At 41.4% G+C, this 22055-nt stretch overlaps 1 protein-coding gene across 1 annotated transcript in view; it reads left to right on the top strand.

Annotated features, from left to right (window-relative positions):
* Positions 1-21406, top strand: part of LOC109478275 (DNA N6-methyl adenine demethylase-like) — a 36851-nt gene extending 15445 nt beyond the window's left edge. The window contains 11 exon segments of the mRNA XM_019779733.1: positions 9628-11050; positions 11497-11587; positions 12390-12426; positions 12653-12709; positions 12888-13096; positions 13545-13689; positions 14046-14078; positions 14227-14316; positions 14588-14731; positions 15005-16833; positions 16836-21406. Of these exon segments, the coding sequence (XP_019635292.1) occupies positions 9628-11050; positions 11497-11587; positions 12390-12426; positions 12653-12709; positions 12888-13096; positions 13545-13689; positions 14046-14078; positions 14227-14316; positions 14588-14731; positions 15005-16833; positions 16836-17622 (4845 nt within the window). The 3' untranslated portion in view covers positions 17623-21406.
* The last annotated feature ends 649 nt before the right edge of the window (positions 21407-22055 follow it).

Raw genomic sequence — 22055 nt, forward strand, 5'->3', positions numbered from 1 at the left:
ACAGATAGTGGGGTTTGAAGACATGGCACAAGCATACCCACAGAATGGATGTCAGGAAGAGAAGAATTCTGTTTTGCAGAGCTCTGATAGCGATACAATAGTAAAATGGTGGTGGCCCTTACAGGTTTTTCTGGACAAAAGCATTGGGGATTGCAGGAAATTGGTTTGGCATCTAATGAGGACCAGGGAGCACTTCCAGCACAAAGTTTATATCCCAGTAAGATAGAGTGCAAAGCTTTATGGACTCCTTCACAGCAGGCATTGTTTTGTTTGGACACATCTTGCACAGAAGTGTGAAAAACTCCAATTGCCCCAATAGAAATCTTCTGACTCAGTTTACCACACACTCTTGCACAGCTTCTTCCAAGTGTGATCAGCTCTCCCAGTAAGCCAGAAAAGACTATCACCACGCTGACTTTTCAAGGACATCTTGGTGCAGACTTGCTGATTTATTTGTGTTGGTAGGCCTGTCTGGTTACCAAATGCCCCTGCTATGTACACATTCCCTGGACAAACCAGCCATGGGCTGGTCAGTTCAATTTATGTTCAGTTCATGGCTGTTGCAAATCATACCACTGAAAGTAGGCTTTTCTGAGCAAGCTAGTTGGAAGCAAGGTTCCTTTCAGTCAGCCTAGTGACCTTTAAAGACTTTTGCGGTTTGTTTTGCAGACCTGCGAGATTCTTGTGGTTTCTGTAAGTGAGCTCATATTTCAGGTACTGTAAAGCTCTGCTTGGGGTTAGGTAAATTTCTTGAATAGGGACCTTTTGCAACTTTCAGACAAATCTTAAATTTATCATTTTTGGTTCAACACCATTTACTGCAGATATTGCATTGGTCACAATTTTACGCAGATCTGAACACGTAGGCGTGTTTCCCTTCTAAAACTGTCTTCACTAAACCTGTGTGCCATGTTTGGGTATTGCCTGAGGCTTTTAGTACAGTCCTTTTATCTAATTTTGGAGTCCCTATACAGAGTTGCAGAGGGAGCCTTTCTGTGGCATACTGTAGTTACACCTTTCATTAGCATCAACAACCTTAAACTTATCATTAACTTTCTATTTTGATTGTTGATTTCTATTTTGATTTTGTGAAAAAGCTTTGACAGAAATGGATTCCAGTTGTATATGTGTCATGAGCAGGAGAATTGTGGAAAGACATTAGGATGATAAGTGTGACCTTTAATTGTCAAAGTAGTGTCTGGTTCAGTCTGTCTGGGTTGTTTAGCTTCAGGGGAAATATGACAGAAGGGAGGAGACTTGATCTGTTGCAGACATTTTGCCTCATGTTGAGGGTCTGCATGCCTTTTTCCGTGAGGTATACTGAGCAGTTTTAATTCACCATTAATCATCATAGCTGAACTGCTGCAATGCAACATTAAGCTTTTATGGTAAATTTAAGTGTAATTGGTTGCTTATTCGCTATCCTGAATTCACCATTAAATCTTATTGATGAATCATTTGTAGCACGAAGTTGATTACCAGATTGCCAAAGTCACAACTTAGCATTTGGTTGTGTCTGGTCGCAGACTAGCTTTGCCAGACATCCCATATTGAAAGGAAAAATCCAGCGAACTCATTCCAAAGGCCTTTATCAAGAACAAGTCAATTTACCATCAAACATTGAAGACCCTCCTGCCAGGATCCCCCATGCAGACCCTCGGTTATTCTGTAGACAAACCTAGGGGCAGTAATTGTGAGCTGCCCTGGTGAGAAGATGTGTGTTGGGCTTGCCCCTGTCTAAACTTCTAGATACACATGGAAGTGTGTAAAATTTCCAGGGCTCCAAATACCACAGTATCCACCTGCAGAAAGATTTTTCACATTGCAGAAAAATATAAACAACCTGCAATTTTTTTTTAATTAGGCAAACTAAAAGAAGCCAAAAGCCAACAACAGAAATGTAAAATATCTTGAAGCCTGGTTCCATCTTGTGAGAGTCTACTTGGGTATAGCTTGACCTTCATTTATTAAACATTTAGCAACATAGCAGTTTCTTTTTGTCAATGTGTATTACATAGTTTTAATTAGGTAGTTGGAAAAGTACATTGTGCCGTTAATTGGGGTGAGTTGTCATGGTAATAGTAAAGTGTGAATGACAGTTTGCAGGCTTGTTAACAGGTGCTTACAAACTGAGGGGGTCCCTAGAGAGGGTACTATTTCTAAGTAGCAGATTTTATATTACAGTACTACTTATGAGCAAAATTGTACTGTTCTGGAAAAGTCTGCAAATACATTTGTAAATATATATTCATAAATATATAAAGCTGTATTTCATTTAGTTGTCTCGGTACATGTGTACATTTTGCAGGTATTTTTATTTCCTGGTTCATGTGAAAATATCAACAACTTTGCAGGCTAGAAATATGTAGGGAAAAAAACAACAAAAAGTTACTGACTTGCAGTCAAATGATTTTGTTTTAAGACAGTCATTTCCCTAATAAGACAGCTGACACGTGCACGGCTATCCCCCTAGAGTGCTCTCAGTCAGTTTGGGATTGTACAATGAAGGTGACCAGGCCCTTATATTTTGTATTGCATGACTATAATATGAGTAATACTGCAGTGGCATATCATAGTCTATACAAAAAGCGCATGCTCAAAGCCTGGAACTTGGCCAGACAGAGAGTCAATACCCAAGCAGTCACCAGTCGTATAGGCAGACAGAAGGCAACCTTACCTCAGGACAACAAAGTGTCGGTTGTGAGGTCACCTGGCTCTAGTCCAGATTCCTGACAGCCACCAGTGCAGTAACTTTATTGTCATTACATAAGGCATTCAATAGCAACCAAGCGGCATGGGAGATTCAGTTACAGGAGGCCTCTGGTTGGCTAGTTTAAAGCACTGTCAAAACTGCCCAAGAAGTCCACTCGGGGCTGATAAAAGCTGGCCTATATGGACAGGTTGTCATTTTAGACAGAATTCATAATTAGTTTGTTTCACCTTACCTTTTGTCCATGAGAAGAATGACCAAAGGGACCACCAAAAAGTGGTAACATTGGCCAGGTGGTCATCATGTAGAGGTGGTCACTTGCACATTGTACTGCTGCCCCCAACTTGCACCAGTGGCATCTGCAACAAATGTAAACATAGGAGTATTGTTTTAGCTACTGTTGTCAAAGATGTGAATTAAAAATGATGAAGAGGGGTACAAGAATGTATCCTTTTTTTGGAGGGCTTTATGTCCTGCAAGTTGTTGTCTGATGTTTTGTCTTTGTTTTTACAGCTTGCCTACTTTCCTGAGCAGCCTGCTTACTTTCCTTTTTTTGCCAGAATTTTTGCTAATATTGCTTCAGGTTGATGGTTTAACCTTTAGCACACTAGAGTAGCTACATGTATTTGACTGCCAATATTCTCTGTTGTTTACCGGGTTGGACAGCAGGCAGAAGTTTAAAGAAAGGAGATAGTTTGTCAGCTCGATTTCAATTGGCTGTCCTGACAAGGTGTAATTTCTTTGAAGAAAAGTGTTAAAACTGCTGATGTAGGATGTTACTGCGCGACCTTTTGCCCCCTGACCCTGTGGACACAGTGTCCCACTCTAATCAATGAGGTGTTCACATCAAGTGAGACTATTCATGATGGGGCTACAGTCTTGTCTCCTGCCATTAAACCACTTCTGATTAACCATCTCCTGCTCCTATCTCATTGACAGAAATAAAATACTGCCAATTTCAACAGCGGCCTCCCATTGGAAGCAAGGCTGATACATATAAAGTGAGCCTTTAAATTTTGCATACATTACAGCAGGGTTGCTCTATATAAGCCCCAGTGGATTGGAGTAGAGGCATTAATCACTGTCAGTCTGTGCTTGTGGCTGAGGATTACCCATGAAAGCAGAACAACAGTCGGATTCTAATGCAGGCCCCTGGACTAATTTTGTAGGCGCAGGAGCTGCAAATGTCTGCAGGGCTGGCTATCGATCAGTAATTGAGCTGTGAATCCAGCTGCAAATGCAGCCCTGGCTGCAGGAAGGTCCTGTAAATCTCCCAGCCGGCTCCAGTCTGCATCCTTCTCCCAGGGGTCAACCTTTTGGTAAAAGGATTTTTGCTGTATGCCGCGCACACTTGGCCAGATTCCGAAGATATGTTCACCTGGACCATACTGTAGTGAATCTCAGGGGTTTAACAACAGCATGTCGAGACTGAGGCTCTAGAAGGTAATGTTATAGATGTGTGTAACCTTTCCCTACTGCTTGGGTTGCTGTTAAAAATGGATGAATAGAAAAGGGACGGATGAGGGTCAACGGTTCAGTGCTGAGCAAAAATGCAGATGAAGGAATGGTGGCTAGGCAGCTGGTTACATGCTCAGTTTTTGCTCATGGAGAGGAAATATGTTGCAGAGAACACGTCTCTTACATTTGTGTTTTGCCTTCATGTACCTCATATCATACTATATGGTATATATTGGGTCAGCTTGATTACAATGTAACACTCAATAATTGCTACTACTATATTGCAAAGCATGCTTCCTACTATGCTATATATGCAAATGTTACCACAAGTATTTTAGTAGGGTCTCACAATCTTCTAAGTCGTCCTTTGATATACAGCATTTGTTGTGCAATGTCTGATGGTGAGAAAAGACACAAGCTTGAATTTGAAATCGTCCAGGCTTACAACTGTATCTCTAGCGTATTTCAAGTATGGGGCATGAGCATTTCTTACGGTAGCCCCAATTTGTGATCGATTTGTTGGGCAGCCCCGGCCAAAGATACGGTACGGTTGTCCGTCTCGTACACACCGCAGGGCCGTACGCAAATGAATGGCGTTGCAGCGGGTATGAGTAAGGGGTTTCCCCGTTGATATTAATAAGTAATTGACGTCATTGGCCCTGTGCCATTGGAGGTTTTTACATTTCACCATGTGGTTTCAGTAACGGACTTCCTCGTTGTATCATGCTTTTTCTACCGATCCTTGTCTTACAGATCATGTTTCTTCTTATGCATTGGCTATATTTTTAAAATTATTTGACGGTACTGAATTCCTGTTCAACTGGGAATATCATGGTTAATAGATTTTTAAAAACTCCTTGCCAGTATCGTGTTATGGAGATGCCAGAGTACAAGCAGTTTGATTTTTATTTGTATACACTTTTGAAAAGGAACACGATTTAATGTAATTGATTGTGGTTGAAATGTACAAGGAAGTTCTCATTGTCACTGAATTCACTGAGGAAAAAAAAGCGGATGCTATCTGAAACATCTGACAAGTAATTTTGCTTGATTCATTTTGTTTTACGTTATATCTGGATGTGTGCTGAGAATATTGTAAGATGACAATTATTCTTCTTAATGTGGGCTAAGATTTGCTGAAATTTGATTTTGTATTAATTTAACAGTAGGCCAGTTTTGTAATGCTTCCCATTCCAATATATCCAGATGTGGGCTGCAATTTGCTTTGCTTATACAGTTATACTAATATAGATTTATCTTATTATTCACCATATATTGAAGCTATGCCCTCAGGCTAGCTGAAAATGTCAGCCAGATATATGTATCTGTGCAACTAACGAATATTCAGTGTGGTTATGAAAGTCGTTTTTATTTTACCACAAAGGGGAAATGTCCTTTCCAAATCAATAGTACGTGTTCAGGGAAAAATAGATTTTAGAACCATATTGTATAGTTGAAAGGAGGAAGGATAGCAGACCCTGAAAAAAATGGGCGTGTCCCAGAAAAATCATCAGCGTGTAACATTACATATGCCAGTATTGATTATGGTCTCGTAACAGAAGTAATATACACAGCTTTACTTCATAACTGTACCTCCATTCTAAAGGGAATTGTTTTACTGTAGGAAAGAAATATATTGTTTCCACTGGCATTTGTTTTGTGTGTGAGCAAGATAACTCCTAAGGTCTTAAATGATTTTTTTTTGTGGTTGAATCATTCTATATCTATAACAGACAAAATGAAATTTGGACACTCTAGAAGATTTCCTTTAACATGAAAATTGAAAGTATGTAAATATATGGAGCAGTTCTGAAATGGTAAGGGTATAATACATGTGTATAGCTCTAGTGCTTTGGATATATCTCCATAAGTAGGAGCTTGCGTAAGGCATAGGATCCTGTTGTCCCCCATCACTGCCGAGGATGGACCGATCTGTGATCACATGACCTGCAGGCTCAATTATTGGTTCCTTTGAGGTTGTGTGACATTAAATCAGCATTATCTACCCATGAAAGGCTGGCAGGCCAGGCGACCTGACTAACACAGTAGATTCCAAGCACAAGCAGCTGTTATTTCTCTCTTGCTTTCTTCCCTCCTGAGAGCCACGCCTTACACGTCTGCTGGGCTGACATTTCTCAGGTACATCCCTGATTTTGTGGTGGTTCTGCTGCATGAAATTTGCATGTGACCCAGATGATGATGATGCCTCTTTGTTCAGGGAAGGTGCTCTACCAGCAGAATAGTGTCATGGAGAAGACATCCTGGGCTTTTGAAATTTAAATTTCAAACATTTACAACTGTGGGCATTAAGTGTACTAGACTGGATATATTTCCTCATAGTTTTGCTGTGTTTAAAACCACAGGAGGCAGCAGTTGTTTAGGAATATTTGTTAAGGCTGTCTGTATCAGTGCAGATGGGAGCTGTAGAGCAGCTCAGGTACCAATTTCTTGTATCGCCAGATTGTTGTTATTTTGTACCGCGTAGGAGAAATTACCGTTGCTGTTAAGAGACCGGCGGACACGTGTTTATCGCAGTCCAACACTTTCACGCGCCAAGTCAGACTCAGCCTATGACCTTCCTCGGCTTTTTGGCGCGCTGCTCAAATTCTGTTAGTGAAGCGTTCTTGCGGGTGGCGTTGAGATCGGACACGTGGTGTTCGCTGGCTGAGCACCATCGTAGTAGCATCGTCGTGTATATATCGTTCTTCATTCAAGTTTAGCTGGGATCTTGGGTAAAATCGGAGCAGAGGGAGCTATCCTGGAGCAGAGGTCTTGAGCAGTAAATTGCATGCAGACAGACCCCTGTGCATTATTTATGTGAATATAAATGGATTTTCAGCAAAAAAACATTGATCTCTGCCAAACTAATTCTACATTTTTCAGTTTTCTACCTTAACCCACACTACTAAAGACACTTTTCAATAGAAATTGATAAAAAAAATTATTCTACTCATGTTGCTAAAACATGTTTAATTGGTGACCGCATGAATAATATGCACTGCAAGGAAATATTGCATCATGTGAGTTATTTCACTGCCTTTGTGTGCCCCTTTTGGGGGTACTCTTGTGGAAAAGGTGCGTAAGAGAAAAATTGTGATGACTTTTCCACAAACTGGGAATATTCCATATTCAGCAAGGCAAGGAGGGTTGTGCTCTGGAGCTGATAGCAGGGCACATCATTTTTCATACCTGAGGGCTCATTATATATGGGGACATATATCAAAGGAGGGGCTCCACAGGGTAAAACACACCGATTTCTCTCACTATATCTGTATTTCTGAATATGAAAATGTGGGCTTATTTGTAGGTCTTTTATCCCCATTTCAACAGAAAAATGTTGTTTGTTTTCAACAAAATTTGACCTACATATAATGAATACCCATATCTGTGTATTTCTGAACAAATAACTTTCAATACAGAGCATATGTATCCCTTTTCTCTACTCTTCTTTCTGTAAATTTGTATGGGTACACCAAAGCTTTTGGGATATTGTTGACTACTAGATTAATCTTGAATTTTTGTTAAGTCCCTCCTAAATTCATTTTGGAACAGATTTCCTCTTTGTGGCCCCTTCCTTGTCTTGCTGGCAGACACTTAGTAATTGCATGAATTTGACTGTTGCAATAACTGCACTAATAATGCGCCTATCTATGCGTGATCTATATTAATTTTGAGTCAATGTGACATTTGATTTAGAATGATTATGCACATGTGTCTCTCCTCAGCTAGATAAGGATAGAAGGTGTATGTGCTTGATTCATTCAAATCATAAATTTTAGGTTTTAGAACACCTGCTTTCAGTCTTCAAGCTTGGCATACTGAATATAACATATTTTTTGAGTAAATTTTAATGAGGGCATGGCATTATTGATAGGTCAGGTTCATTGTAATGTAATAAAGAAGATTTTGCTTGTCAGTTCTTGTAAAACGAGTCATACTGTCACAACTGTCCATAGAGCTTGTGCCATGGGGGAGGTAATATGATAAAGGAAATGGACTCCATATAATAACGTATGCGCACATTGTCTGGCCCCTGTCTGCCATTTATATGCTATTCCCAATGGTAGGTGTAACCTTGTAGCCAGGCAGTAGCCATCATAAGAAGGTCTGTATGGGGGGATCCTGGCAATACTTTTAACAATAAATTGTTCTCGTATGAGGCTTTGGGAACAAGTTCATTGGATTGTTCCTTTGTATTCATAGGGTGTCTAGGGTCTAGGAAGGCTAGTCTGTGAATACGGACATACCAAATGACTTTCGGGCAATCTGGCATTCAACTTCGTGATGCGAGCAATTTGTCAGTAACGATTAACGGTGAATTCAGAATGTCAAATAACATGCTACTTAGACGTAAAGGAACGAATAATTCACTGACAAAGCTTAGAGTGGGGTGGCTACACTGACATAACGTTGAATTGAAATTGGTGTCTATGCCTGGTGGAAAACAGCATGCAAGCCCTCATCATAATCGTGTGGCAGTAGCAGACATATCCCTAATGAGGTGGGGAAGGGCAGACTAGGGTCCCAACCCTTTGGCCTGCAGGTGGCATTATACCAGCCACTAATTGAAAGCACAGCAGCAGGATGGTGCCTGCACATGTAGTTTGCCTTTTATTTGGTTGACATCAGTTGGGTTGACATCAGCTGTATGAACAACATTGTATGTGCAACACTATTTTCTTGTACATGCATTATGCATCTGGACATATTGTTTTATATTTCTGTTCTGGGTTTCTTGTAATCTTTTGTAGGTAGGAATCATGTAGAGATTTGGTGAGGATTATAGCCATAGTCAGAATCTAATCTTATTTGGACCAGATCACCATCCAAAGCTCAAAATCCTGGGTGGAATAGGTGGATAGTTGTGCATATGGCGTACAAAATTGACTGTTTTTTAATGGAAAAGGCTGTCATAGATAATGCTTAACAGTTGGCTCAAAAATTCAATAACATAAAATTAAAAATTGTACGACAATGTGACTGCATTGATACGGATACTAGTCTCCTTTATGTTAGACTATGAGAAATATATCTAAGGATGGCTTGCTCCCTGGCAATTATGAGCATGGGGTGCTTAGGCATTAGTTTCCATCACCAAGATGACAAATCAATAAAATTGATCAACTTGTGCATATAGCCTACAGAACCTGACCTAATTTCATAGATGAGGCCTCGTACATCTTACATTGTATGTCTTCATCATATCTGTTAATGCAATTCTAGTTCCCTTGATTTCAGGTTGTCCTAATGTTTTTTTTTAGATCATTGATTATGAAAGTGATACAGATAATTTTGATTGTTAGGTATGCAGAAAAATGTATGTCACTTGTAGAAAAAGGCTACATGTATGCTTTCTGACACAGGCATGGCTTTCTCAATTGTCTCTGAAACCTATTCACTATTTAAGACCTTTAAGCTTTCTCTCTGACTCATCTTGCATTTTCCTGTGTCATCTGCAGGACTGGACAGCTGAGTTACCAGGACAGGGGCTCCCGTCACCTTTCGTGGACCAAATCAAGACAAACCACCTCACACCCCACCACCCAGCCTTCTACCCCAATGGGGAATTCCAGTATGACCAAGAACTCCTGCAGAGAAACCAGCCTGCCAAGAAGTTCAAGATGCTAAACCACTCTGTTCCTTCCTCCTTTGAACCCTGCCACAGTCCCAACTATGCAAGAGAGGAGGTGCATGCAGGGGAAAGGAGGATGAGTCACAGTGGATTGGCTGATGTTCGGAGTAACCCACCACAGGAAAGCAGAAATTCACATGCCCCCAAGTTTATGAAAATGTCAGCTGAAGGCGCATTAGTCCAGGAGGCAGCAGACTTGCACACAGTATCAGCCTCACAATCAGAAATGGATGAAGGAAGGCAACCCAATGCTGTTGAGCAAGCTGCCTCAGGAATTATGCTTCTACACGCATTAACATCTAGAATGTCGGAAAAAGCCCAAAAGGAAGAGTTTCAACAACAACAGGTTCAAAAGCATGATAAACAGGCAGTCTCCCTATCAGCAATGCCATCACAAACAGCAAAAACAACCCTACCTGCTCACGAGACAAGAGACACCCAAAAGAAAGCACCACCTCATTCTTTTAAAGATGTTCTGGGTCCTCAACTGTATCACGGTAGTCAAGGCCAGTCTTTAAACACAACACTTCCACATAGAACACCTGATGCTGCAAGAGCCTTCGCTCCGTCAGGCTCCTTTCATGTGCAGGAGGTACTTAAAGCTCCACCGCCATTCGAGTGGCCTGGAACATTGGAATCCGCAAAACCACGAACAATTTCCAAAGTGCACCCAGACCATGGAGCTCCCCTGAACAAGTCGGGAACACCTGGAAGGGTAGAAATGTTTGGAATACCGCTTGAAAAAACGGATACACCCAGAAAAGCAGGAAAGTCAGATATGCCTGCAAAATCACGAACGCTTCCTGCATCAGACGCACCTGGAAAATCTGGCACTTCAGATGCACTGGAGGCCCACAGAGCACCTGGGTTGTCCAGATTGTTGGAAGCACCTGGTACGTGTATGCCAGGATTGTCCGTTCCACCTGGAACACCCGAGAAGTCGGGGAAAGGTGGAGCGGCATCAGGCATAGCTGGTAGAACTAAGACTCTGGACAACCCACTGATGTCAACCAGACAACTGCAGCAGATGTTTGACAACCTGCCTTACATTCCTCCATCAGAACCAGGACCATCCCACCAGCCACCGACAACCCCACAATCAACACCAACCACACCACGGGCGTCTCAAGATACTCCCAGAACACCACAGAGTACACCTGTCACACCTCAGAAAACCCCTCACAAGTCAGCTGGAGCACACACTGTGAAGTCTGACTGCAAGTTTGAGCTGCCCACGTGTAACTGTGTTGGTCAGTAAAACATCTTTCCCTTTAAGTAGTATAAGCTGATCACGATCACATGTACAAGAGAATAACCCGACAGTACTCAATGAGATATCCAGATATCTATGAATATTGTAAGCCCTTACAGTGTAACTGGCCAATTATAAAGGGGAGTCATCAAAAACTTCATGCAGTGCAGTTTAATTTTGTTGTAAAAATTTTATGCCTTCTTCCAGTACAACAAGCAAGCTTTCCACTTACTTCAGGCTGTTTATTTAAAAGCTTGTGAGTTGTTTATGGTTAGACATCTGGTAACGTTTGCTGTCTTGTTTCCTCTTCCCCTTTTGCAAACAGATCTTTTACATTTGGAGCAGAACACCCTTACATGAGCATGGTGTGCTGCATTGTATATGCTGAACAGTACTTTACATAGAGGACTAACACTTACATAATCTGTTTGCACCATTAAACAGATTTCATAAGTGAGAAGGCTGAGGGCCCATACTACACCCACCTCGGTGCAGGACCCTCCATACAGGCTATCAGGGAGCTAATGGAAAGAAGGTAACAGGATATAACTGTTTGTAACCTGTTCACTGTCACCAACTTGTCAAGATAACCTTACATCTTATGGTGTGGTCACATTCGTCGTAGATCATCAAATGATTTTGATGTCATAAAAATGTTAAGCTGGCTGTGACAAAACCAATTGCCAACAAGGATCAAAGACAACCTTCTCTGTAAGCTGAATCTTCTCAAGTGCGCCTTCAGTTTTGGATTGCACAATGATTGTATGACAAATGTGACCAGTCCCTTATGGAAAAAAAGAAGAGTCTTGCTGGCCATGTTCACCTGTTTCCAACATCCCTTGGGGATGATTGTAACAACTCTTCACAAATGTAGAGCAACAGAAAGCAGGTAAAATGGGCTGACCTCTGCCCTGAGTTAATCCATTTGAGCTGACCACAGATAAAACAAATGGATGTGAAGACTGCATTAGTAGCAGGCAGTTCCTCCAATCAATATGTGCATTTACAATTACATTAAGCTATGCTGTCTTGTCAGAGTCTTAATAAGATGCATCCTGTCTTAAGTAGCTTTTAGCGTAAGTAGCCCATAATTTTGGTTGAATGCTGCGAATGGATTCAGACGTCAAGATTGGATAAACCGACGCTTATAAAACTCAGGAATGGTTCTTCGTATTGTCAACTACCAAATTGTAGCACTCAAATTACAATTCTATGCTGATGCTTTAAGTTTTGTGACTTACAATAATTGATTGCCATCTTGCAGAATTAACTATAGCGGCTGCCAGTATCTCTCTTTTTTTTCACGATCTTAATCAGTGGTTTTGATCTTTCTATAGGTTTGGCCAATCAGGAAAAGCACTACGGATAGAAAAGGTAAGCAATTCATCATGTGTACATGTAAAAAGAATCATCGGTGCTGAGAATATCATTTTAACTTACAGTACGCTATTACGAAGAGGCTTAAGAATTTTCTTTAGAATATTGTCTGGAGAAAAGTATGGGATTTGGAGTATTAAATACCAGTTTGTTAATTTTTATGCAACTCTTAAAAGTAAGTAAGTTGAAGAAATGGCAGCTAACGTCTTGCCTTCTGCTTTAGATCATCTACACGGGAAAAGAAGGCAAGAGCTCACAGGGATGTCCCATTGCAAAATGGGTAAGTTGATCATATCACCACTTTTGATACTGGTTTTCATTTTTTTAAATCTATTGTCATTGTGTGCAGATCCTTTGAATAACGTTCGGATCCGGAAGTTATCTCCATTATTTATCCAGTGGTAGAGTTTGAATTGTCTTAGATATTGTTAAATCTTTTGTTTTTGTCTGTTGTGCAGATTGTACGAAGAAGTAGTGAGGAGGAAAAGGTGCTGACACTAGTCCGGCAGCGGCCGGGTCACCACTGTAACAGCAGTTACATCATCATCTGCATCGTCGCATGGGAGGGCATCCAGAGAGCCAGGGCCGACGAACTGTACGACTATCTGTCAGGCACACTTTCCAAGGCTGGACTGCCAACCACAAGGAGATGTGGGGTTAATGAAAAGTATGTCATACTACAGGACCTTAGTTAGCTGTACTTTATGTCTAGTGGCTAGAGATAAACTTTGCACTGAGGTGTAAGAATTGTAAGAAATGGACCTGCATGGAAAATAGAAAGGTTGTAAAACCGAAAAAAAAATGAATCAAGAAGACAAACTATTCTCATTACTGCCAACCACAAGAACATGTGGGGTTAATGAAAAGTATGTCGTACTACAGGACCTTTTATAGTTAGGTGTAAGTATGAGTATAGTAAGAATGAGAAGAAATGGACCAAGGAGGATAGAAAGGAACTGAAAAAAAATTTTAATCAAGGAAACTAACTATACTCTTGACAGTCGACAGAAGAAAGAACAATCCTTTTTTTACCCAGAACTTAAGTAACAACAGTGTGACAGTTCTTATAATGTACACTTTGAAATTTCAAGGATTATATGTGATTTCTTTTCTAGCAAAACCTGTGCATGTCAAGGAATAGATGACAACAACTGTGGTGCATCCTTCTCATTTGGCTGTTCCTGGAGCATGTACTACAACGGCTGCAAGTTTGCCAGAAGTAGGGTCCCCAAGAAGTTCAAACTGGAAGACCCCTCAGAGGTACGCAAGACTTCCTTTTAGACTGTATTCATTACAGGTGTATGTTATTTCTGTGTGTCACATGTATGATGTGTTGGTGATGGTGTGATATGAAGGATGCATCGACTAAACCACAGTGTGTTTGTGACTGTCTCTCGGAGAACCTATAATTGTGGGATGACCCTGTTCAACTAACCTCTTTGGAACCCAGAGTCCTATCAGACATGACCTTACAAAGTGCTTCCTAATTCACCTAAACAACTTGTCAAAGAAAACCCTCCAATTACATGGAAAGGTGTTTTCTGCCAACATACTGTTGAATGATTGAAACATATTGGATGTATCATGATATTAACAGACCTGCCTCTTGCTTACAGAAATATCTCAACAAGGAAATGAAAGCAAGAGAGGTAATTATGTGGAAACATACTCACTATTAAAATAATTCACACCAAAGTGCAACTATAGTAACTTAATAATTCTAATATTGTCAGGAAGGCACGAAGGACCCTCCAGTACACTCAGAAGTCTGACATCTCTGATTTCTTGTTATTTCAGGAGGCAATCATTGAAGACCATTTCCAGAGGCTGGCCAGTGAAGTTGGTCCTGTGTACAAGCAGCTGGCTCCGGATGCTTTCAAAAATCAGGTTAGTGACTCCACACCACAGCACTCATCACCACAGGCTTCCTTCAACCTTTAACAAATTACTGCAGAAATAAAGTTGCCAAATAGCTGCAAACAACATGTAGAACTAGATATGGAGCGTGGCAAGCATTGATACTGAAACTGTGAAAGATGCTTACAGAGTTGGTGTGTTGCACTGTATGTAAATGATAAGTACAGATAAAAATAATTGTTTTTCAAAACATGAGACATATGAGATGACAAGGAACTGACCAAAGCTTCGTGTTCTGCAGACGGAGTATTCAGAAGTGGCCCCTGACTGCAGATTAGGGTTCGGCCCAGAGAACAACAGGCCATTTTCTGGTGTAACAGCCTGCGTTGACTTCTGTGCCCATGCTCATCGGGATCAACACAACATGAACAATGGCAGCACAATTGTAAGTTTACTACTTTGTTTCATAGTCCGGTGTTTACTGCTATGCCCTGTTATTACGACCATCTCATTGTAAAATGATTAATTAGATTAGTTGTCAAACATACCAGAGTTAAAGTGCATATTGTAAATTGTGAAGCTTTGCAGTCATTTTATCTTTGCAATTTTCAGTGACCCCTCCACCATGAATTCATGACAGCACGAATATGCCTGATTTAAAATACAGCACTTTTGCCTCCATTTAGTTGGATTAACTTAGTTTCTATACCATTTACAGGTGTGCACACTGACTTGTCCAGAAAATCGGAAACTTGGGCCACCACCAGAGGATGAACAACTCCATGTCTTGCCCCTTTACAAGATGGCCCCAACTGACGAGTTTGGCAGTGAAGAAGGCCAGGAGGAAAAGATTCGCACTGGGGCACTAGAAATGCTCACAAGCTATACACACCAGATTCGCATCTCATCAAAGCCGAAGACCCCTAAGAAGGGAAGAAAGCAGAAGGACAACAGTGCATCTTCCAGCAATAACAATAACAACACTGAGTCCCCTGCCACTGAGAAGTCGAAGGAGAAGCTGGTCGAACCAAAGGTTCCTGAGATCATTCCCCACCCATCTCAGCATACTGCTTCACCAGCGTTCAACCACAGTATGGAACAGATGGCAGCGGGGGTGAATGGGGCCATGAGGGATCCTCCAGCAGTAAACAGGAAACTGTTTACCCACAATCAAGCTGGAAACCCCCAGGCCATGGACAAGTCTCGACCCTTTTCTCATCCCATGCACAACGAGCCGTTCTTTCCAACAACAAAGAAGCCTGCGACGAAAGAGCCAGACCGGATGACTCAAAGACAACCGCTGCATGGAAATATGGAGGCTGTTAATCCATTCGCAAGACATGAAGCCGTGAAGAGACCTGCTTCAGCGTCATGCGATGGACCTGCTGCAAAACAGGTGGCCCACCATCATCCACAGGAAGACAACCCCTTCATGAAGGCATGGGCAGAGAACGTGCCCAGGGATGCTGCCGTTCAACAGTCTTCGGGAAATCCCAAAACTGCCAAGGACCCTGGCATTCCCAGTTGGCAAACAGAGATTGGGCTGCGGCCGATTGTGAATAATGGTCTAGGCGGTCTTCAACAACACTGGTTTCCATTCAACCCCTTTCACGCTCAGCATCCATTCCAGTTGATCCAACCGGCAGTTGGACCATTCAACCAAGTGGTGAACCAATCACATTCAGCGCAGACGTGGCAAGATCCGTTTGAGAATGCACGTTATGAAAAACTGTTTGCAGGTTTGGACATGTTCCAGCGGAGCAGGCCCAATGTTGAGCAAAATGGCATACAGATGCAGCAGCAACTTACACCAGATGCATCTCGTGAAGCGACACCTTTACCAGGACCTCATACACCAGCTCCAACACCCCAAAGCTACCAAGGGGCCTTCCAAGCCAATCTACCTCCAAGCAATGCAAACAGCAAGGAAACACCATTACAAGGAGATCACCTTCAGTATGCACCAGGCAAAGAGTCAGCTCCAAAGCACATTGCCCCCACCGGTGTTCTCCCAATGGGGTATGGACTGCCTACCCCACCTCCACCTCCACCCTACCCACATGGAGACAAAACTAACCAGATTCGTCAGACCAACCCTCCTCCTCCTCCTTCTATGAATGGCCAGGTACACAGTCCCTTCAATCCCCACATTAGCAGTGAGAAGCACGTTCCTAGTGTTCAGTTTCCTCGGGTCAACTCACAGGATGTCCAAGCTCAAAGCAGACCCCAAAGTACAAAACCTCTCAACGGTCCCCATAGTCCCCAGGTTCATCAGCAGTCACATTACCAACTTCCAAGCATTCAGTCCATTTTCCGAGACTCTGGTTTAACTCTGTCCAAAGAGGTAAGAGACCAGAGCATGTTCCAAGAAGGTCTAGCTGGTCGTCGCTTCACAGATATTGCCAAGAACACCTATAGACCCCAGACCCCCACAGACAAAGGCCACCTTCCAGAAAATCTCATGTCCCTGTACAGCAACCTCTTGCCCCCAATGTTGCTGCCAACCTCCCCATGCCGCTACAGTTCCCGGCAAAGCAGCCACCTCTGACAGTTGATGACCCATATGCTTTTGAACCCCAACAGCCAAATTCTCACCAACCAGATAGAAACCCAACGCCACTCAATCTGTCTCGACCCAACCCAGTCCAGGTTCAGCCGCCTCGAATTGAAGAGAACGACATCCTTGGCAATGCTGCTTATCCCCCGGCCTTGAATGGTCTGAGATCCCAGCTTCTCCAGAAGCTGAATGCAGCCATGAAGCCTGACAAAGATGGGGTGGTTCGAATCAAACAGGAGCCTATGGTGTGTGACCCAGATCTCACAGATCACTTACCTCCCCCATATGCCTTACATAGGAAGGAGGATGACGAGGTTTGGTCAGACAGTGAGGTTTGTTTCCAGGACGAGGACATCGGTGGGGTGGCAATTGCTCTGTCCCATGGCTCTGTGCTTATTGAATGTGCGAAGCGTGAGCTCCATGCAACTACAGCGATAAAAAAGCCGAACCGTGCCTGCCCGACAAGAATCAGCCTCGTGTTTTATCAGCACAAGAACATGAACTACTCCAGGCACGGCTTTGCAGAGTACGAGCAGAAGATGGCGGCCAAGGCAGCAGAGCAGGAGGAGGCACGGAAACTCGCCGAAGGAGGGCGCAAGGTGGAAAGTAGTGTTGTCAAGGAAACAGTTGCTGAAGAATCCACGAAGAAGGTTGCCGAGAAGACCGGCCCTACCAAACCAGCAATCAACAATGCTCTGACAATGACTACAGACACTGTGGTTACACTCTGGTCAGTAGCGGTTCCTCAAGTGACAGGGCCCTACCAGAAGTGGGTGTGAAAGGTGGCTCCTCTTTCTCTTGCTTAGCTGTACGACGAGTCACAGTGCTGCTACTGCCCGTTTCCCACAAAGTGCATGCCTCCCACCTTGACAAGGTAAGGAAGTGGTGCTATGAAGAACTAGATACAATCAGCTGCTACACTCAACATTTTGTGGGAAACTCTCTAGTAGCAAAAGAGGGACAACTGAAAATCAAATCAGTCTTTTGTGTGTTATGAAAATGGCCAGTTTGTTACCTTGCAAAAAGGTATGAAGCAAAAGATCTATTTTATCATGATGCTATATCTGGCTTGAAACATGCGACACATTGTCCTCTTCGGCACTGCAGATGACTCTTTACCAGATTGCCAATGGCCTTCAAATCCGCCACCTACCTCAGAGTGAGTATAGATCACGCTATGAAAGGGATACAAGGAGGTTCCTATCCCACCTACCCAGTTGGGTAAGCAAAGACATTACATAGGGTACCTGCTGGTGCATCACATGTGCATTGCTTAACAGACAGTTGAAAGAGGGTGCTAGCACAAGTGTTAAGGAAAATTTTAACTTTAAATGACAAGAATTTTACGTTTTATCCCAAGATTTCAACATGTTGAAGGATTATTGTTGTGGAGGAAATAGTTGTTCATGTTCAAATTTGTTAATCTTTTACTGGTGCAAGGCATGTGCCAGTAGGTACCCTTTGGGACATGTTTTTAACCATTTTCTACATCAGACCCTACTCTTGACTACACAGGTGCTTTCAACAGTTACAACACAGTTTGGTACCCAACAAGGTGGTTGGGTGTAAAGTAGTTAATTTTGAGATATACATGTGTTTCTAAATGATCTGTGAATTGGTGACATTAGTGTTTATTGTACAGATATTTGTTGTTACAGGGTGCGTTGATATGTGATGAGTACAGTGGTAAGACTGTACTTGTGAGTGTATGACCTGTACAAAAGTTTTACTGTTTGTAGTGTTCTTGGTGTATTCCTAGCACACTGGTTTTTGTGCGTTTCATAGGCACACTGGTTTTGTGCATTTTTGTCGGCACACTGGTTTTTGTGCTGTTATTAAGATAAACACCATTATATATACTGTGTGTTTACAGAATTCAGAAACAAACTGAACTGCTATTATAGTGATGCAGTTTTGTACACAATGTTCACAACTGGTGCTGGATATTCTTTATTCTAGTTATAACACAGAAGTTTCTGAATATGTCATTGTTTAAGTAATGTGTACTTAATGTTAATTGCTTGCCTGGTTTCCAGGCAGTTTTTCCTCAATGATGCAGCTACACAATTTCAGGACATACTCAAGTTCTGGTGGTGCTAAAACCTACAGTTTATTAATCTAACAGTTGCAGTCGACAAGACCATCCTTTTCTCCCATATGTGTCTTTTCTATATAACCGTGTGATATCCAGACCTTTACATGTTAGTCAGTTAAGGTTTACATGTGATTTTACATTACCAGTACATTCCCACTCGACATATCACAGACACTAGGACCTGCTACATTGAGTCAGATTAATGGTGTAGAATGGAGCATGATCTTGGCAGTACACCGTTTGCTCAAACAATGGAAAGACCATGAATACTTTGAGCTATGCACGAAGTTACCCTTAACAGGTAGCGGTGAGCATGGTGTCAGATACGCTCCATTTCTAATTCCGTAAGGTGATCGCTGTCGTTTTAGGCAGTATGGAAGTAGCATCAATAACATTCAGGGAACAACTTTCCAGAACGCAATAGCTAAACATGTATAACAAGATTTTAGAATGAGACAAATGAATACAACCCAATTGCTTTTACTTGAATGTGTAACTGTACAAATTGTGCATATGGTCAAGGGGTGTGTACAACCTATAATAGTAGTGAATGAATGTAGCTTTTATGATGTGTGTTAAAAATTATGTCAAATGTATGTAGTATTCTAAAATGCATGGTTTGTGTATTTTTTCTACCACTGTGTATGACTGACTTTGGAAAGGAGTAGGAATATGGTGTGGCTTGTAAATATGTACACAGAGTTCTTACATTGTGATCAAGAGATGAATCAAGCACTGTCTGCAAGAGCTTTCTATTTCTGTTGTGATGTGTTGTGCGCATGTAGCATAAACTGCTACTCAGTTTGTTAAATTTTTTCTCAGACATTTCTAAGTAGGTTGGAAAGAGCAACCTATGGGAAAATATCAATATGAAGAAAGAAATACTGACTGAGTCTTCTCAATACTCTATTGTTGGGAAGATAAAGAAATTGGAAAATCATAGTTTGAGAACCATGTCTGAGAAAGAATAATTAAAATTACCTTGTACAGGTAGCTGCAACTTTTTGTTTAACCCTTGTAAATGTATACCTGTGCTATGATAGATTATTTGTGTCGTATATCATTAATACAGCTATTGTGTATACGAGTGTTGCTGGATAGAATTGTGCTGCTTTGACTTTTTTGTTAGTCGTCAATAGTAGAAATCTATACTGCTATATTCAATTGTATTAGCTCTAAATCTAATGGTGTGAGACATTTTGCCAAGTTTAGTGGATTTTGTGTGCTGTGGAGCTTGATAGGAACATAATGGTACCAGGAGTGATGAATGGATCTATAGTAACAGAGATGTGGATGTAATCACCCTGGAAATCCTTGTGGGCATGCTACCCTATCAGACGACCAATTTGTACTAAAGGCAAACGGTTATTTTTGGTGCTTAACTAGGATAACGGTTAACATATTAGCCACGTATGGATCTTGATGCCTCAGGACCACTCGACACATCCATACCTCAACTTTTCTACACACTTACAATATCCATTTCCACATCTATGGTAGCATGCCCACTTGCGATTTTCCTTACGTGTATAAACTAATTTTTGAGTAATTGACTGTGTGCTTAGACTACTGGAGGAACTATTACTAGTGGTTGCATATCATGACATTCAACTGTACAATACAGTACACAGGATGACACACAGAAAATATACCTGCTTGTGTGGAGGATGCTGCAACAGCTACAACATAGAGAAATGAGAATTTGTGTACATCTAGTAGGTAATGTTGATTGAAAACAGGTTAGTGTAATAGCATAGTTGCAATTCCAGAAGACCATGATTTGTATAATTTCTATCAGGGTACCAGACATGTACAGCTTCTGTCTATATAAGAATTTGTGTGTTTGGGTCATATTGACTTTGTACTTTCCTTTTGGTGCTGGTCAATTCTACCATAAAAATGATAGTTGGGATCAGTTCCCTCTGAATTATTGTGTTTATTTGTCATAATTCACATTCTAGAGGTATAAATACTCTTGGAAATTTTAATTGATAAGCTGCTACTATAGCAGATATTAATGTACTGTGATGTGTAGTGGGCATTTTTATTAAATCTATTTATTTATTTCCGGAATCAGCTGATTTTGTTGTGTCTATTTTATTTTTGTTTCTTTAGCAAATCAGTTACTGAATATTTGCAATCACCATCCATGGTGCGATATTTTTATTGTGAGGAAAAATGGGGGTTTGTATTTGAAGATGCCTCTAGTGGCACACCATTACAAGCCTCATCTCTTTATTGCTGTACAATGATATGGCCCTATAAACCTCATTCAAAAGTGACTGTGACATACATGTAATACCCCTTGAAGGTTGTACCAGGTAACGTGGCTGTATCATAGGCATATGAACAACAAAGAAACAACTTTTGGACTGTGATTACACTCATAGAAAAGGAGGAGACAACCTAGCCATAAGACTGATGAAAAAGAGCAAAATGCTAGAATACCAAAGATGTGATCAGAGGGGCAATATATGATGCAGGAATTTTCTAGGGACTGCCTCAGCTACAAAACAAAATTGTCAAGTGAAGCAAATAGTAGATCTTTAAAGATCACATCTGACCTTAGATAAGAGCCAGAAACACCTTTGTCCAAAAGCAGTAGTATCTGGTTATCTTTTTAAAAATCCAACAGATTTTCTTTTAGGTTCAGCTAAACAAAAACACAAAACAAACTCAAAATATTTTGATATCTAATACCAACAATATGTTGCAAAACTTCCCTCTTTCTATTGCAGCTCCCAAGGCAATGTAAAACAGACATACTGAAGCATTACGTATGTTGTTGAAGTCAAGCAGTTACTATAGGTTTGTGTCTACCAGCAATAACTTGCTGGGAAAGCTGTTCCTACTGTACTACAAATGTCATGTACTACCCACAGGCACAGTACAGCTGCAGTCCATTATGGCTGTTCATTAGTAAATCTGGCGCTCTATGGGCCCATACGTGTAATCTGACATTTGGGTAATCACATCCAATAAAAGAAAGTTACACTGGCTGCTAGTCAGTAAAATCTCCCAAAAAGGACTATATGCATGCTCACTGAAATATCAGACAATAGCTGGTGATGCTTTAGGACATCCTCTCAACATTTCGTGCACTAAGAGTCTCAGGGA

The sequence above is a fragment of the Branchiostoma belcheri genome, unplaced genomic scaffold, assembly GCF_001625305.1.
Source record: "Branchiostoma belcheri isolate BF01 breed outbred unplaced genomic scaffold, Haploidv18h27 scaffold43, whole genome shotgun sequence".
Taxonomy (NCBI): domain Eukaryota; kingdom Metazoa; phylum Chordata; class Leptocardii; order Amphioxiformes; family Branchiostomatidae; genus Branchiostoma; species Branchiostoma belcheri.